The sequence below is a fragment of the Curcuma longa genome, chromosome 5, assembly GCF_044706935.1.
Source record: "Curcuma longa cultivar G26 ecotype Majalengka, Jawa Barat chromosome 5, ITB_CL_G26_1.1, whole genome shotgun sequence".
NCBI lineage: Eukaryota > Viridiplantae > Streptophyta > Magnoliopsida > Zingiberales > Zingiberaceae > Curcuma > Curcuma longa.
In genome coordinates this window covers 10,227,958-10,244,973 of record NC_133865.1, presented here as the reverse complement: position 1 = coordinate 10,244,973, position 17,016 = coordinate 10,227,958, and the positions used below count along the sequence as shown (strand labels likewise).

General features: G+C 40.7%; 4 protein-coding genes across 4 annotated transcripts; 2 read left to right on the top strand and 2 right to left on the bottom strand.

Moving 5' to 3' along the window:
- On the top strand, positions 1-2,640 carry LOC141829300 (galactinol--sucrose galactosyltransferase). The gene is made up of 4 exons (XM_074716744.1): positions 1-1,230; positions 1,313-1,490; positions 1,568-1,935; positions 2,011-2,640. The coding sequence occupies exons 1-4, from the start codon at positions 19-21 to the stop codon at positions 2,578-2,580; spliced, it is 2,328 nt and encodes a 775-aa protein (XP_074572845.1). The 5' UTR covers positions 1-18; the 3' UTR covers positions 2,581-2,640.
- A 266-nt stretch (positions 2,641-2,906) lies between these two features.
- On the bottom strand, positions 2,907-7,726 carry LOC141829258 (Golgi apparatus membrane protein-like protein ECHIDNA). The gene is made up of 6 exons (XM_074716690.1): positions 7,624-7,726; positions 7,252-7,308; positions 6,967-7,170; positions 6,801-6,860; positions 5,297-5,423; positions 2,907-3,139 (listed from the first exon to the last, which is right to left on the bottom strand). Exons 1-6 carry the CDS (start codon positions 7,636-7,638, stop codon positions 3,051-3,053), a joined length of 552 nt encoding a protein of 183 aa, XP_074572791.1. The 5' UTR covers positions 7,639-7,726; the 3' UTR covers positions 2,907-3,050.
- A 712-nt stretch (positions 7,727-8,438) lies between these two features.
- LOC141829256 (lipid phosphate phosphatase epsilon 2, chloroplastic-like) lies at positions 8,439-12,173 on the top strand. Its single transcript, XM_074716689.1, has 4 exons — positions 8,439-9,068; positions 9,705-9,930; positions 11,161-11,234; positions 11,657-12,173. Exons 1-4 carry the CDS (start codon positions 8,754-8,756, stop codon positions 11,885-11,887), a joined length of 846 nt encoding a protein of 281 aa, XP_074572790.1. The 5' UTR covers positions 8,439-8,753; the 3' UTR covers positions 11,888-12,173.
- A 46-nt stretch (positions 12,174-12,219) lies between these two features.
- Positions 12,220-15,524, bottom strand: LOC141829255 (putative pinoresinol-lariciresinol reductase 3). The gene is made up of 5 exons (XM_074716688.1): positions 15,192-15,524; positions 13,811-13,945; positions 12,926-13,163; positions 12,639-12,842; positions 12,220-12,573 (listed from the first exon to the last, which is right to left on the bottom strand). The coding sequence occupies exons 1-5, from the start codon at positions 15,417-15,419 to the stop codon at positions 12,398-12,400; spliced, it is 981 nt and encodes a 326-aa protein (XP_074572789.1). The 5' UTR covers positions 15,420-15,524; the 3' UTR covers positions 12,220-12,397.
- Between the last annotated feature and the right edge of the window lie 1,492 nt (positions 15,525-17,016).

Below are 17,016 nucleotides of genomic sequence, written 5' to 3'. Positions count from 1 at the left end.
CACAGATCGCCGTAAAGAATGTCCCCCAATTTGAGCAAGTTGGGCTCCGCCGCCGCCGGCGAAGTCCTCGTCGCCGACGAGACCCAGCAGGCCTCTGCTTTCGCCCTCAAGGGGCGCAACCTCGCCGTGCACGGCCACGCTTTCCTCCTCGACGTCCCTGCTAACGTCACCCTCGCGCCGGCCTCCGGCGGCGGCGGCTGCTTCGTCGGCTTCTCCAGCGACACCGCCAAGAGCCGCCACGTGGTGCCGCTGGGCCGCCTCGTCGGCATTCGCTTCACGAGCATCTTCCGGTTCAAGGTGTGGTGGACCACCCAGTGGACCGGCGGCCGCGGCCGCGACGTGGAGAACGAGACCCAGTTCCTGCTGCTCGACCGCGCCGCCGCCGGCGGACGCCCCTACGTCCTCCTCCTCCCGCTCGTCGACGGCGCCTTTCGCGCCTGCCTCCAGCCCGGCGAGGCTGACGACTTCGTGGACGTCTGCGTCGAGAGCGGCTCCGCCCGGGTGCGCGGCTCCGCTTTCCGGAGCTGCCTTTACCTCCACGCCGGCGACGACCCCTTCGCCCTCGTCAAGGACGCGATGCGGGTCGTCCGCTCGCACCTGGGCACCTTCAAGCTGCTCGAGGAGAAGACGCCGCCGGCGGTCGTGGACAAGTTCGGGTGGTGCACGTGGGACGCGTTCTACCTCAAGGTCAACCCCGAGGGCGTCTGGGAGGGCGTGAAGCGCCTCGCCGACGGCGGATCCCCGCCGGGGTTCGTTCTCATCGACGACGGATGGCAGTCCATCGCGCACGACGAGGACTCCACCGACCAAGAAGGCATGAACCGCACCTCCGCCGGCGAGCAGATGCCCTGCCGCCTCATCAAGTTCCGAGAGAACCACAAGTTCCGCGACTACAGGAGCAAGAAGAAGCAGAGCGCCGCCGGCATGGGGGCCTTCGTGGGGGACCTCAAGGCGGAATTCTCCACCGTGGAGCACGTCTACGTCTGGCACGCGCTCTGCGGCTACTGGGGCGGGCTGAGGCCGGCGACGCCGGGGTTGCCACCGGCGCAGGTCGTGAAACCCAAACTCTCCCCAGGGCTGCAGATGACCATGGAGGACCTCGCGGTCGACAAGATTGTCGACAACGGGGTGGGACTCGTGCCCCCGGAGAGAGCCGGCGAGCTCTACGAAGGCCTCCACGCCTACCTCGCCTCCACCGGCATCGACGGCGTTAAGGTCGACGTCATTCACGTAAGTAGAATCCCGATCAAGGATCGCCGGCGTGAATTTCTTCCTTCCTGCATATAATCGAGCAATTACTCGTATTTTCCAGTTGTTGGAGATGATCTGCGAGGATTTCGGAGGTCGAGTGGAGCTGGCGAAGGCGTACTACAAAGCTCTGACGGACTCCGTCGAGAAGAACTTCGCCGGCAACGGGGTGATCGCCAGCATGGAGCACTGCAACGATTTCATGTTCTTGGGCACCGATTCCATCTGCCTCGGCCGCGTCGGTCTGTATCAAAAAAATTTGTAAATCCGCCGTGAACATCGAAATCTGTGACGAACTTTGAGTTCGATTTCGTTGCAGGGGACGATTTCTGGTGCACGGATCCGTCCGGCGATCCGAACGGGACGTTCTGGCTTCAGGGGTGCCACATGGTGCACTGCGCCTACAACAGCCTGTGGATGGGCAACTTCATACATCCCGATTGGGACATGTTCCAGTCGACTCACCCCTGCGCCGCCTTCCACGCCGCCTCCCGGGCCATCTCCGGCGGACCCATCTACGTCAGCGACTCCGTCGGCCGCCACGACTTCGACCTCCTCAAGTCGTTGGCTCTCCCCGACGGCACCGTCCTCCGCTGCGACCACTACGCCCTTCCGACCCGCGACTGCCTCTTCCTGGACCCGCTCCACGACGCCCGGACCGTCCTCAAGATCTGGAACTTGAACAAGGTGAGAAAGAAACAGAGCAGAAACATTGTTTTAGAGAATTAAGGACTAACGCAGTTGGTTGGCGTTGGATTCCAGTTCACCGGAGTTCTCGGAGCGTTCAATTGCCAAGGCGGAGGATGGAGCCGCGAAGACCGGAGGAACAAGAGCGCTTCCCACTGCTCCCGCACCTTGACGGCGACCGCCACCGCGATGGACATCGAGTGGCACAACGGAAGCCGGCCGTTCCCGCTCGGAGAAGCCCAGCTGTTCGCAGTCTTCCTCTCCCGAGCAAGGAAGGTGGAGCTACGGAAACCAGAAGAGAAGATCGAGATCACGCTCGACCCCTTCGACTACGAGCTCTTCACCGTCTCCCCAGTGAAGACACTGCCGTCGTCGTCGTCGGAGGCGGTGCAATTCGCTCCGATCGGGCTGGTGAACATGCTGAACTCCGGCGGCGCCGTGCAGTCGTTGGAGATGGGGCGGTCCGAGGTGGCGATTGAGGTGAAGGGGGCGGGGGAGATGAGGGCCTTCTCGTCGGCGCCGCCGCTCGGGTGCCGGATCAACGGAGAGGAAACGGAATTCACCTACGAGGAAGGGATGGTGGCGCTGCATGTCCCGTGGCCGGGTTCTTCCTCTAAGCCGACGCTCGTCGAGTATTCATTCTAAAAATTCTAAAGACATGCAAATAATTATACGCTGATAAATAACACATTGTCTTTCTTTGTATCGATCGCTTTCTGATAAAATAAATATTTTCCTATAAATAAGAAGAATCGATCCGAAGCTCAAAGAACACAAACCTTCTTCTCCATTAAAAGAAACCATGAGTGCAATCATTCAATTAAGTAGCTTAACATAACTTACAGTCTCATAAGCTACATCCACAGAAGAAAAAGAAGCACCAGAGGAACAGAAGGGCAAGAACAAGGAACACAAATCACATTCGAGATCTTGTTAGCATCTAATTTGTATGTAATTTTGAATGCTCTAAATGATTCACAATGAACTTTATAGATGGAGGAAACAGTGATCCAAATAAATTTCGTACACAGCTTAATGGAAAACTTTGCAAGGATAAAATTGCTTCCTAAGGCAAACATGTAACTCTGACATGTCCATATCTACCTTTATGTTGCTCAGACGACACTAAATGCGGATTGCAACGATGAGGTGAAGTGGGATGCAATGGTCTGAGTGGCAAATTGTTGAATCTGCTTCTTGGCATCTGGAAACACAAAAGCAAGAATATGGGGAGTATGAGATTACAAGATGATGAACTGTTGATGCTAGCTCGATGAGAACGACAAGTTCGAGCATTATAGAGTGCAATAATTATTGACAGTAATAGCAATATGGTTCTGAACATGTAAATGTATATTATTAATTTCAGGTACAGGTACAGAAGATTGAATGTAACATGGCATTCCAAGAAATACATAATCTAAGGGGGCGAGCAACAAGAGAATCTCAATGGTCACAAACACCAACCCAAGAAATTACAAGAATTATCACTGATAGAGTTTGGCCAATATATCTATTTTGATTATCTTTGCTAGGACGGCGGCTCAGCTAGCTCTATTTACTTGTAGGAAGCAGTAAGAAAGTTTCATTACTAGTTCCATCTCTAGCTATTGCTTTTGAATTTTATATTTGCGATTGTTCAATAATAAAGGAGAAAGAGGCAACCCAATCATAACCAATGTTAAAATGGGTTCACTTGCTAGCAATTCTCTGCCTCCCCCAATTTACAAGGTATCCAGCTGCATTTATATCTTCCCAAAAAAGAGTCCGTAACAACTGAAACAATTACATTTTCCATACTTGGCTTGACAAAGAACAATGATGCCAGCAGAGGAGATGTTGAAGTAGCTATTATCACGGTTACCTTGAACAACACCATCCCATGTGCAAAACAAATCTAATGTAGGGATAGTTGTCACTTATCAGTTGTGAGATAAAATGTCTGATTGATCCCTTGACACAATCCATTCCAATGAATAAGCTTATTTCTAGGTTTTTCATGGATTAACATAGTTGATTCCTCTAAAGCTAAGATAACCGTTTGATTCACTTCAGAAAATCAATGTTCCAAACATGTAGGAGGATACTAGTAAATGCAATTGATGCCCTGTCAAATCCAATTTAAGAACAAAATTTCTATTTTGTTAGTTTGGTACAGAGATAATTTTTCCTTTTCTTTTCTGGGAATGAGAATGTCCTATGTTCAGTGCTCTCTTATAAGAACTTCATGGATGATTGATGAAGTGCTCCAGGAAAAGTTCTTATCCGTGTGCTAGAATCATTGAGATAGGCTAACAGGTCTGAATTCCTCCTGTGTTTGCCACAATCTACTAATGTAAAATTATTGATTCAAGAGCAGTCAAGACTCACCTGACACTGTTCTTTAGAATATCTATTCAGTCGTTGTTGATAGTTTTATCTCCTATAAAACTCCATTGTGAATCTACCAAGGCCAAGAGCTTCATGCTTACAAGACTTTGGATGCTCAATAATTCCCAAAGGAAAAGAAATGAAGTCAATCTATAGGTTTCCAAAGCAAATGACACATAGATATGGTTCACCCTAAGTCAGGATTATATATTCCATAGAATTTGGTGAAGCAAATCAATCCTGAAATCTTGAAAGTACTTCTGAAGGTTATGATGCAAATTGCATTCTAGGGAAGATTCATAAACCATTACAAGATAATGAGAATTCCAATTAGAAGGTCAATGATGTCATTTGGGAGGTATCCAACCAGATGTACTTTGAATTAGTGTTTTATTTTTGATTTGAGGCATAGGGATAACTTGGTACTTTGAATTAAGATTCAGAAGTAGTCATAGCAGTTTGCTATTTTATATTTTACAATAAACTTAAGCTGATACTTGGTTTTAGATATCTAATATTTATTGCTTTCTTAGTCTGCAAGCTTACTTCAAAATGAAGAAACCTGGCCAACAAGTTAGAGTCCCCACATAGAGAGTCGTTGTATTAGACTTGTCTTCTTGAGAATTGATGGATGATTTCACACTTCTCTTTCCAGTCAATGTAATCCTTATCTCTCTTTCCCTTAAGTGTGTTTACTCAGAAAAAGTGTGATTGTCTAGATCCTATGTGTTCTCTCCTTATATTTACTATGATTATCTGCCTTTAATTGGTTCTGGTTCTCTAAATTAAGCTTGTGTTGTACAGAACCTGCATCATGAAAACCAATGAAATGATTAAGCTATTCAAGGATTTAAAAGGACTCATCATGCACTTCATGAAACAAATACATAGATATTTGGTGATATTGGAGGAATTATTTATTTATTTATTTATGAAACAACAAAATGGCAGAAAAAACAAGTGACCAAAAAGAACCAAATGAGATATGCACCTTTCCGGCATTTAGTGAAGCCAACAATATTTGCAATGCTGAGGGTCAAACAAACTCCTATTACAAGGAGATAATCTGCTTGAAGTCTTAGAAGTGAGAATATTGCTAGAAAAATCCACGCAACAGCCTGCATTACAAAAGAATTTACCATAAGAGTAATGATAAAGCAACATGGCAGTGTAAAGGTACCTCTAACTCAAAATAAATGCTGGGTCATAAAGACCAACAAAAGGTTCAGTATTAGTAAAAAGTTCAATAATAAATTAAAAGATCATTTCCCTGATTGCAAGAAGTAGAAATAACATAGTAGGAAACATGAGCAGGCATAAAAGAATACATAATGAACATATACACACATGAAGTATCAAAAAATCAACTTGAGGGAAAATGCTTATCATTATTTGTTTTTGTTTATGTTTATCAGGTTCATTTACAATATTCTAATGTACCTTGAAAAAACATAAATTTTTGGAATAAAAATTCAAATAAAGACAATGCTCATCATTATTTGTTTGTATTTATAGGGAATGTTTTCTACACTGTCATATCCCTAAGAACCTGTAAATTATGTATCTCTTCAAGTTTAAATCTTCAAAATTCCACCACTCTCTTTTCAGACATATGAAAGACGTAGCTGATGAAAGCGGGTGTTAAAGGCCCAACAGATGAATGAAATGCTGCTTGCCTCTCTTGCCTCCAGTGAAAGTAGGGCTTATATATGGTGACATAATTGCAGTATGCAGATAACTCAAACATTAGTCTCAAAATAGTAGTTGAATGGGTTTAGATTGGTGGACAGATCATTTCCTAATCATTACTTGTTCTCTAACTATGACAATGAAGAGAGTGATTGTGAAAACTAATGTTCATTGGAAATATGATCAACACTGAATTCTCACAGTTAGAACACTCTTTCCTCATGTGATACGAATTAAGTTGATTACAAAGTATAATTGTGTTAAAGTTTCTCTTTGCTGAAGTAATCCATTCGCATTTGGAGCTTTTGAAACTTAATCTCACACCAAATTCAATACAAGTGCAATTATCCTTTTTGTTGTAGACCATCAAATAACTACTCCATTACACTCCCAGCATATTTCCAAATTTAAGATACTTCTTCTCTTCTGATTTGCTTCCCTTTAAATATGGATTAAACTAAACATAAAAAAAAGATTTGATCAACTATTTGTAGCTGCTCAAAGGTGCCCGCTAGAGCAGCTGGTAAAGACCTTAAGATGTAGTTGATCTTAGGTTCGAGACCCGCCTTCGTCAAAAAGATTTAGGGGATGAAGGCTTAAGGGTCTCCATATATAGCTTTCTAAGAAAAAAAAATCATAGAAACTATTGTAGATGCTCATGAAAATTCTAACATTTTCATCTAATACATTGTCCTCCAATAAACCTGTCATTGCATAGTGCTAGTAGCACTTGCATATAATGCAATCATAGAATGTAACGCTTAAAAATCATACACATATATAGGTAGCATGATTAGAGGGCTTACCGTGAGATAAAGGGTCCACCAAAAGAGCCAAGAATCCTTCTTGTTCATACGTGCAAGAGACTGAAAATACAAAAGAACCAGAAATCAAATAAATGGGGATCTACAAAACGTCAAATCAATTAATCATGCAAACAACTCCCAAGCTAGATAAAGAATGTAAAAAAACCTCCTGATCCAAACACTCGAATTTCCAAATGCTCTCTCCTTCCTCATTGATCTCATTCCACCACCTCAGCCCGACCAAAATCCTCCCACTGACATTCTTGACGACCCAGAAATCCAGTGCAGCAAGGAAAACAGTTACCACAAAAATGATAACAAAACTGTCGATGAAGAGCGCCGACAGAATGTAGAACGCCAGCGCCGCACCCTATCCAGAAGTGAGAGCAAAAAATTAGAGCTGGTATCCAGAATGAAAAAAAGGGGCATACTGGATGCTGAAGAGACACACCTTGAACAGAACATGGAACAAGCACGTCTTAGGGTTGGCATAATTCTCGACTGCAGGCTACAAGAAAAATAAATATATAAACAATCTGATGACATGAACCCAAATACATGCCAACTCCCATGAGAAAGTAAATCTAGATCTAACGTTTGCCGCTCCAACTACCGCAAAGACCCACATTTCCTGATTGATTCGATATCAAAGAAAAATTTCGCATACATTCGAGGATTAATAGAGCACATAAAACAAGAAACCAGTAAATCTGATCGAAAGCATCGATCGGAACAAACGGGGAAAAGCCACTCCGGGAAGGAGATAGGAATCGGTAGCTAATCCGAGGACAACAGAGATGCAGGAGCGCGATTAGGGTTGTACCTGAATCGGATCCATCTGGAGAGAGGGGAAATTATCTCAGTCCCGGCGTCCGGCGATCGAATCGCATGCGAGAAGACGAGTCTGGGCTCTCCGCGGTTGCCCTGCCCCGCGACGAATAAAGAAAATAACTTAATTAAAATTAAATAAATAAATAAATATTTCCAGATTTTCATTTATTCATTTATCCACGTCACTTGATTTTGCTTATTTATTTTTAAAAAATATATTTATTATATTTTTATTTTAAAATACTTTTATTTCAATATAAAAAGTATCTTTTTAATTTTAAAATATTTATTTTGATAAAAATATTTTTTCTATTGTTACATATGAGACTTTTCTGTAAAAAAAAAAATGGAAAAATGTCACTCTAAAATTCTATCACACGGTCGATCCTATAATCATATGTGAAAAGATAAATCGAAAAAGGCAAATCAAAAAATTATAATTGATCATGTTGAGGGAGCGAGGTAGAGTATGATGTAGAACCTTTGCCCTAGCGGCCCCATACAGTCGATCTCATAAACTATATGTGAGGAGGTAAATCGAGAAACTATAGTTGTCACGTAAAGTGAAAGGATGATACCAAATCGACTTCATCGAGATTCAAACCCTTACTTTAGTAGGTCCCACAAGATCGGTCCTTCATGACGCCATCTATTTAGATCATTATTTTTGACTTCGTCAATTCGAATTTTTGCCTTCTTCCACAAATCTACTCCATCGTATCGTAACTAACTCAATTAGGTATCTTATTAACAGACTCTTAGATCAAGGTCGTCAAAACATCTGATGAGAATTATTGAGGCGTCTGGTTCGATCAGAATTTCCTCATCAACCTCGTTAGATTTGTTCTTCCCCTGAATTGCCTGATTAAGCGATCGAATCCACGAATTCGATCTGATGATTTGGTGAGATTCGACCACCGGAGTGGCGGAGCGTGGACCACCAAACTCCTCGAGTCCAATTCCGGCCTGAAATTGTTTATTAATTGTGGACGAGAGCGATTGATTGATGCTGGGATCGATCGGAAAGCTGCTCCTCAACCCTACTTCAAGGCTGGAAGCAGCGGCATCCAAGAGCAGGATGTCCGTATGCGCTGCTAATTATTCCCTTCTTCCTCCTCGGCTATGCTCCTCTCGCCGCAGTCCACGCCCGCCTCACGATGCTGCCCGCCTCTGAAACCCTCCGCCTGTCTCCCCCGTAAAAATCCCATCTTGGCCCCTCCGCGCCCGTCAGAGCTCCGTCTTCGGGGAAATCCAACGGCGTGGGGGTACCGAGGCGTCGCCATGACCGAGTTGACTCGTTTCGCGGCTTTAGGGCGAGGTAAGGGAATGAAGGAGGATGGTGGAACGGGGGAGGCGCAGGCGATTCTTGGGCAGGAGGCGCCGGATTTGGGTCGGCGGTTCTCATGGAGGGACGTCGAACCGTTCATCAATAAGATGGTTAGTTCTGTTCTGGCTTTCCTATACTTGTTCTGTACCATGTTTGAAGCTTTCTTTGCTGTAATTGGTATTTTTTTTCCTCTCTGCCTGATAATTCAATAACCTGATAATTGTTTCTCAAATCAAGGAAACGTATGCTGCTTTCTGAAGAGATTTAACAGCATCAGCTTATCGCTTCCAAACTTGTGTAAAGCTTTAGTTTATACAAATGATCCACTGTTTGTGGTGTACAACTTAGACTTGTTTTTCGTTAATGGTAATGACCCATTATCCAGTGATTGAATTGATTCTGAATGGGTTGGATTCTTTAACTGCTCTCAAGTCAAGATTCTCAAATCAAAGAACCATATGCAAACAATTGCTTTCTGAAACTAATGCATACATCTATATGTTTATTCTGTTCTGTTCTTGAAGATTGAGTTGCTATGACATGTAAGCTTGTATAAAGCTGTAGTATTTATGATGTAAACTTTACGACTTGCTTTTTTCTTTGCCAATGTTAATGGTTCATCATGCAGTGAATTGAGTTAATTCTGAACAATGGATTGGATTCTTTAAATTTTTATCTTTCTCATTACTATGTTCAAATTTGGCATCTCACAAGGGTTTTGTTATGTGCTTTCTTTATAATGCCAGACTAAGTGGATAGTGTCTGGTCTCTTTGGCCTTCTCATTCTTTGGAAACATGACGCGGAGAGCATGTGGGTCGTGACGGGATCAGTCCTAAATGCAATGCTTTCAAAGGCTTTGAAGAGGATATTAAACCATGAAAGACCTGTTGCTGGTATAAGATCGGATCCCGGAATGCCATCTTCACATGCACAATCCATCTTCTACATAGACGTCACTGCTATTCTTCTAAGTAAGCTTTTCTTCTTGGTTAATTTTTCGCTTGACAGTAAACTATCCAGATGCTGCACATTTTTGCAATTTGTATGTGCAAATGAAGATGCATCAAACTAGTAACATTTTACACACATCATGGATAAAATGAAGAGACCTTATATCTTGTATAAAACTTATGGCACCTTTTTGGTCTATATCCTACTCAGCCATAATATTAGGGAACTTTTCTAGAATTCTTCTATTCCTTATCAATATGCCCCCTCACTGTTAATGAGTTAGCAGAGAAATGAAAACCTGCTCATGCGCGGATTATGCGCGTGAATTTGGTATTTCCTTGTTCAGACCATACCCTGATGATGATTCAAGTGTTCAGTTTCTGCAGTACAAAAACATAATAATAATAAAGACTTTTATGAATGTGCAAACCACTGACTTTGATCTTTCTGGATCAGGACAATAGCAATTGAATCTACTAAAATTGTTGGTTGGATAATGTTAACTCTAGTTTGTTATAGGCTTACTTAAATCTTGGATTGTTGAGTTCTAGACTGGAGTTTTGTTGGGTGAAAACAGACAGAATCAATTCTGAATTATTCACATTCTTCTCACTCTACCTTTAGTCACTCTAGGTGCACAAAGTGAGGCCACCTTACCACAAAGCACCATGGTGTTTGACAATCTGCATCCATTTTGATGGGAGGTTGCTCGAGGAGTGAGGCCACGGTGATGTAGAGGAGCACACCAAGCTTCTTGGCTGCTAGGAAGAGGCGCAAGAAGTAGACTCGGTTAATGAATAGGGGAGAGGGCTTTTTGGGAACGTTGAATTCCTTCTCCTATTCCTGTCAAAACTAATTACATGCTTAGCACATTACTAGGTTTTTATTTCTCCGTTAATCCCTTAACGACTAGGGGGCATAATTTTATTAATTGGATAACCTTGTCATGGAAGTTTAGTAACCAACACAATAGTATCAGCAGTTCAATTAATCTAGAGTTTGCAACTAGGGGCATACTAATTACTGTGACAAATGATCACCTATTTTTAGCTTTATCGATGTTTCAATCATGAATGCAATATCATAAAGAGTCATGAAGAGAAATGGCTGTTTCCACAAACAATGGATTTTTTGTCACTGAAGTCAGTTTCATCGGTTTATACAATTAGCATTCTCTTTTACTTCAGTACCTTTGTAACCTTATTTATGTTTAGAAATTAATATCGTTTATTGGTTGTCTTTTGATGCAGTGTTCCACTCGATGGGATTAAACCCATATACTGTGACTGTAGGGAGTATTGCCTTATTTCTCGGCTCCTATCTTGTAAGGAAATCTCTAACATCTTTGCTTATATATTATACATGTGCCGCTAACTCGAGCAATTTATGTGCAAGAACTAGCCTTTACTAATACTATTTCACTCTTTGGAACTAGTATATACTGAAACTTTAGCTCTTATTATATTTCTTGCCTCTAAAACTTGTTACTACTTTACATAGTGATGAACGATGATGTTGTTTCGTTATCAACCGACTTAATTCTTAGGAGAATGATAAGGATATTAGACACAGAGTGAAACAAGTTTATGCATAGGATCTTATTTGTTCCTTTTGGTATGATACATTTGTGTTCAATCTCTGTTGCTCCAAAGGATAGCTCACATAGCATTTTCGGCATTTGAAGGTTCAGAATCATGTAGTTTCATGAGGGTTCTCAACATGGAAACTTTCTGTCTGTTCATGCAGGCATGGCTCCGGGTGTCACAGAAGCTCCACACGTTGAGCCAAGTTCTTGTAGGCGCTTTACTGGGAACCGCATTTGCAATTGCGTGGCTTGAGTCGTGGAATTCTCTCGTATTAGAAGCCTTTAATTCTCACCTGTGGGTTCAGATTCTGGTGATCATGGGGTCGTTAGCTTTCGGTTTCGGTTTCATGATCTATGTGATTCGCCATTGGTTCAGCGACGACGAGCCATAGTCGTCGACACAGAGCAAATATCTGGAAGAACAGGTTGTTCCACGGTGCATAGCATGGTTTTCTGCAGGCAAAGCTGGATCACCATGCCCATTCATATATGATGTTATGAAGCAGAAGCTACATACTTTATATTGGATCTTAGCATTTCTTTTGTTTTTCATCAAAACAATTTATAGTGTTATTCTGTCAAGTATCTGAATTGAAATTTTTATAAAAGAATTAGTTGTATGTCACAAGTTCAAGTGGTGGAGAATTTTAGATTGACGGGAGTTTCGTGCACAAATTGTAGAGCATAAGTAACAGATTATTATCATGACAGATTAATGCCACTTACTCTGATACTACTTGATTAGAAGATCGAAAGATTGCTCTAAACAAGATACAGAAAATTGATACATTGATGCATAGTCAATACGTCTCCCAGTAATCGAAAAGAATGACGATTTCGAACTATAGAGAAACATGAGAAACACAAATGAATTACTTAACTGGATTGCAGGATTTGCGATATTAATTTGTTTTATCCAAGAGGGTACCGAGATATTCATCGACGGTTTTGCATCTCACATGTGGATATAGTTTGCTCCCATCCAAGCTGGATGAGTCGATGCCGAAGTAAGTATGATCGCCTTTCACAAACGCGGAATATATAAAGATCAAATCCATGTTGTTCGGGTACGGTGTCTCTGAAATTGGAAACATGTTTAATGGATCAGAGGAACCAAAGCCAAGTACAAATGAATATTTATACCATGAATACTTCTAAGAAGTTGCTCCTCAGTTACATAATCTTTTGCAAGCTTCTTTCCCATTTTAACTTCCCAAGCCTCAACCAGCTCATTCTGTGAACAGACATTGCCTGGCGGTCGTAGATATACCGTCTTATTTAAAGTCCTTGAGTCGCCTATCGCGCAAATTGTGAATGTAGCAACATCTTTCTCATCAACAAAAACAGCTTCAAAGAGGAAATGCCATGATCAGAGAAACTAACATATCAACACTAAGCTTGAGGCTTGACTTTGATGTATGGAAACTGACCTTTAATGTTTCCTTCTCCAAAAATGTGCACTTTGTCTCTTGGAGGAGCCTTTAGACCTGGCTGTGCAAGCGATGGAAGCAAAGACCTCTGGAAGAAGTTACAACAAATATAGGTGTGAGGAAGATCTTCTTTCTCTATACAACGTCGAATTTCAGCTTTCTTCTCATAGAAATCATAATCCATCCCAAGGATCTGAACCTTGTCAGGGTCAGCACCAAATTCAGAAGGGATAAACCTCTGCAGAAATTGAAGCTAAGGTCAATGATAAAATTAGCTAAACTAATTTATTCACATGCTGAACATAATTCTTAATGCCATAATATCGAGACAAGCACAAGTTGTATTGAGATATCTTGAAAATGACTCAATCGGCACAACAAATATATATGACTCTATTTGATGTTCATGCGAATGGATGATCTCTTTCTTCTTTCCTCGTCCTAAAGACTCTCCTTTATTTCTCCTCAAAGAAATCCATAAGAACAGAAAGCTAACAATCCAGTAATTTAACCCCTCGTTAATGATAAATCTTTTAAGTTTCATTGCGTGAATGCCTTGAGTTGCAAATAGAAACTTCAGAAGGTTTTACAAGGAATAACACTTCCAAAACAATTGACTCAATGTGGTCCGGCCCTTCTCCAGAACCCCACACTGACGGAGCTTCGTGCACCGGGCTGTCCTTTTAACACTTCCAAAACAAAATGAAAAATGACATTTAAAGACTGTTTGCTCATTCATCTAAAGTCAGCAATCTGTACGCATATGTCAACAATAATAATCAATATAGCAAGTGTAATTAAAAACTGTAACCAAGAATAATAATCAATATAGCAAGTATTCACGTGAAACTCAACAAAAAAAATCCATTTAAATCTAATAATTACCTTGATGCATCCTGCTTCTTTTATAACATGAATTAGAAGCCTCTGTTGAAGAACTTCACTTGATGGCACTGCACATATAATCACATCGACTTGCTTGACAGCTTCAAGAAGACTTGTGTAGTCTTGTAAAGAACCCTAAGACGAGCAGTGAAATTCAGACAAAAATATATCTAAAATTGCAAACAAAGTTAGTCTAAATACGTGATTGAAGACAATAAGTCAGAGTTTAATGTATCAGATTTAAGTTCACCAGAAACTGTCATGATTTGCTCTATTTTCAAATTAGCATGGAAAATTCCCTAAAGTATGCACATCTTCCAACTTTTGCACCCTATATTATTTTGAAGCCTTAAACTAGTTCATTTTGAAAGGAAAAAAAAACACCAATGGATTTGTGAGAATGAGAAGTACACCAAAATTTATTTTGAGATGAAATGAGTCATAAAGGAGTTGTTGGCCAAAACTCTTGATGACTCAACCTATGTCATTTTGGCAAGAATATCATACTAAAGGTTTCTCAGGAGTTCTGAGTGATTTTCAAGTATTTTTGAGTTGAAACACACCATCTAGGAGTTTTGGTTTGCCAAGAAATCACTTGATGGCACAAAACATACAATTTTTGACCAAAAAGGAAGGCCAAAGGCATGTTAAGAGTTTTGAATGGAGTATTCAAGAATTTTTAGTTGGAAAGAGCATCATTTCAACTTTCAACTAAAAAACAATTCTTTCCAACTCAAAAACATAGCCACTCCATCCAAGATTCACAGGAGGGTGAGGTAAGTTTTTCTAGTCAAGATGATATGTTTTTGGACTATTAAGTATTTTTTGGCAAGATGAAACTTCTTGATGGCCTATTTCAACTTAAAACACATGAACACTTCATCTGAGATTCCTAGGAAGCCTTCCGTAAGACAATCTAGCCAAAAAGACATTCTTTGAGCGATTTGACTAAAACTTGATGATGGCACATTTAAACAAAATAAAAAACAGTCAATGTGCCTCTCAATCCATCATTCACTAGTTTAATTATCTCCAAAATGAACAAGTTTGGGCCATCAAAATAATTAGGAAAGACGATGTTTAGCTCATTGAAATAGGGATGTTTTGGATGTATGAAGAGAGAAATTGCATGATTTGGCCATTTCGACATCAAGACAATTAAAGGTTGATTTGTTCTTCACACAGGAATCAATGTTGCACTACAATGTGGTCTAACATCATGACTGTCTCAAAAATCTACACTTCAAATGCTATCTCCAACAGGGTGCAACTCCTCAGATAAGTGAACGATCATCGGAAAAGAAAAAAAAAACTCAACTTTACTCTTGCACAGAGAATCGAATCAAAGCGACAGAGAAGGGAGAAGATGGGCAGGAGCAACCTTGATAGCAGTGACGCCGCTGTTGGCGAAGGATCGGAGGAGGAGTGATCGTTCGGCGCGGGGAGAAGCGATCTCTCTCACGAGGATGAAGGTGGGGTGGCCAGCGGCGAGGCTCGCCTTCACCAGCTGCTGTCCTAGCCTCCCGGTTGCCCCGATCACCAATACTTTGCTGTTGGTGATCTGAGGTTGAGTCTTCTCTTCCTCATCCTCCCGGGCCACCGTCGCCATGGCCGGTAGGGACCAGAAGAAATCCTTATCGGCCGATCAAACAAACTCGAATGCTACTGATCTCTTCGGGTTCGATTTGCTCTCTAGATGTCAACGATTTACGGATGCCGGCCGCCATCTCCTAGTCGTCTTATGATAATCTTCTAGATTTATCTATATATATATATATATATTTTAAAATTTATTAAAATTTAAAATATATATATAAACAAATTTAAATGATCATCATAAATTTAATGACTTAATTTAAATCGAACTATTAATATCATTAAAATATTTTTAAATAATTTAAATGTTTTAAAACAAATTTTAAAAAATATTTAATAAATAGGTAATTAACTGACGGTCTGAAAGGCGCTTTTTTATTTCGGATCGGATCTGGAGTGCCAGTAAAAATAAAAATAATCATTCTAATTTTAAAAATAAATAAAAGAAAACCACCAACTTATATTGCGTCATGTTTATGGGTGAGTAAAAATTCGATTAAATCGAATAAACTGATTGAATCGATCGAATTTAAAATTTAATTTGGTTATTTCAGAATTTTAATTATTTTTTCTAAAAAAATCAGTTAATTCAGTTCGGTTTCGATTTTAAAATTCATTATTCGGTTAAACCGAATAAACTGAATTAATCAAACTAGAAAAATAATTTATAAATTTTAAATAAATAAATTTATAAATCCTTAATAATATTTAAAAATTTTGATTAATTCGGTCGAAAATCGAATTAACCGATAAAATATCGGTTCGATTTGTTCGATTTTTATTAGAAAATTTGGTCGGTTCAGTTGGTTCGAAAAAATTGATTTATTCAGTTTTTGATTAATTCAATTTATTCAGTTTTCGATTAATTCGGTTCAATTCGATTCGATTTTAATCTAATATTCTTCTCAGTCCTAGTCGTGTTCGTCCATCGTTGGTTGATCCCGACCGTTCATTGAATTCACGAAGCTCTATAAATACTTGCCCTCCCCGCTGTTTGGACGAATGCATTGTTTTCCTTTCTGTTCTCCTCTAGATTGTAGGGTTAGGGTTTCAGGTGATGTTTTGGATTCGTCGTGCAACGATTCAACTACAGTTGGTTACAACAACCCAGCAACGACGAACAGATCCTTACAAACTACAGTTGGTTAGAAAGATGAAGAAAAATTTGTAAAGAAAAAACAATATTACAAACTACAGTTGGTTAGAAAGATGAAAAAAAATTTGTAAAGAAAAAACAATAAAGATAATCGATTCAACTGCATCTTTTAGTTTTTTTTTCCTTTAATTTTTTTATTTGTTAATGGATATCATGTAATAATGCTACAGTTTACAGTTTGTTCTTCTTGAAACTGTTGTTCATGATAAATCTAATGCTACAGTTTGTTCTTCTTAAAACTTTTTCGATGGTATGGGTCCCTTTTGAGTTTCCTCCAATTGTAGGATTAGGGTTTCCGATTCGTCGTGTCTGTCGTTGTTTGATCGGCAGGTTCTCCTCCGGTCGCCATCTTCGCTTGATTCCGCCGCGCTTTTCCTCCAATCTTAGCGGCGTGGTGGAGTTCGGCGGGATTGCCTGCAAAGTCACCGTCAAGGAGGATTAAGGCGTCGACGGT

Coding starts and splice junctions, on each gene's coding strand:
- LOC141829258 (XM_074716690.1), bottom strand. Junction 6,861..6,966: donor TCGAGTGTTTGGATCAGGAG/GTTTTTTTACAT, acceptor TTGTATTTTCAG/TCTCTTGCACGTATGAACAA. Junction 3,140..5,296: donor CTTCACTAAATGCCGGAAAG/GTGCATATCTCA, acceptor TTGTGTTTCCAG/ATGCCAAGAAGCAGATTCAA.
- LOC141829300 (XM_074716744.1), top strand. CDS start 19: ATGTCCCCCAATTTGAGCAAGTTGGGCTCCGCCGCCGCCGGCGAAGTC. Junction 1,231..1,312: donor TTAAGGTCGACGTCATTCAC/GTAAGTAGAATC, acceptor CGTATTTTCCAG/TTGTTGGAGATGATCTGCGA. Junction 1,936..2,010: donor AGATCTGGAACTTGAACAAG/GTGAGAAAGAAA, acceptor GTTGGATTCCAG/TTCACCGGAGTTCTCGGAGC.
- LOC141829255 (XM_074716688.1), bottom strand. CDS start 15,419: ATGGCGACGGTGGCCCGGGAGGATGAGGAAGAGAAGACTCAACCTCAG. Junction 13,946..15,191: donor GCGGCGTCACTGCTATCAAG/GTTGCTCCTGCC, acceptor TGCTCGTCTTAG/GGTTCTTTACAAGACTACAC. Junction 13,164..13,810: donor AAGAAGCAGGATGCATCAAG/GTAATTATTAGA, acceptor CAATTTCTGCAG/AGGTTTATCCCTTCTGAATT.
- LOC141829256 (XM_074716689.1), top strand. CDS start 8,754: ATGCTCCTCTCGCCGCAGTCCACGCCCGCCTCACGATGCTGCCCGCCT. Junction 9,069..9,704: donor AACCGTTCATCAATAAGATG/GTTAGTTCTGTT, acceptor TTATAATGCCAG/ACTAAGTGGATAGTGTCTGG. Junction 11,235..11,656: donor TATTTCTCGGCTCCTATCTT/GTAAGGAAATCT, acceptor CTGTTCATGCAG/GCATGGCTCCGGGTGTCACA.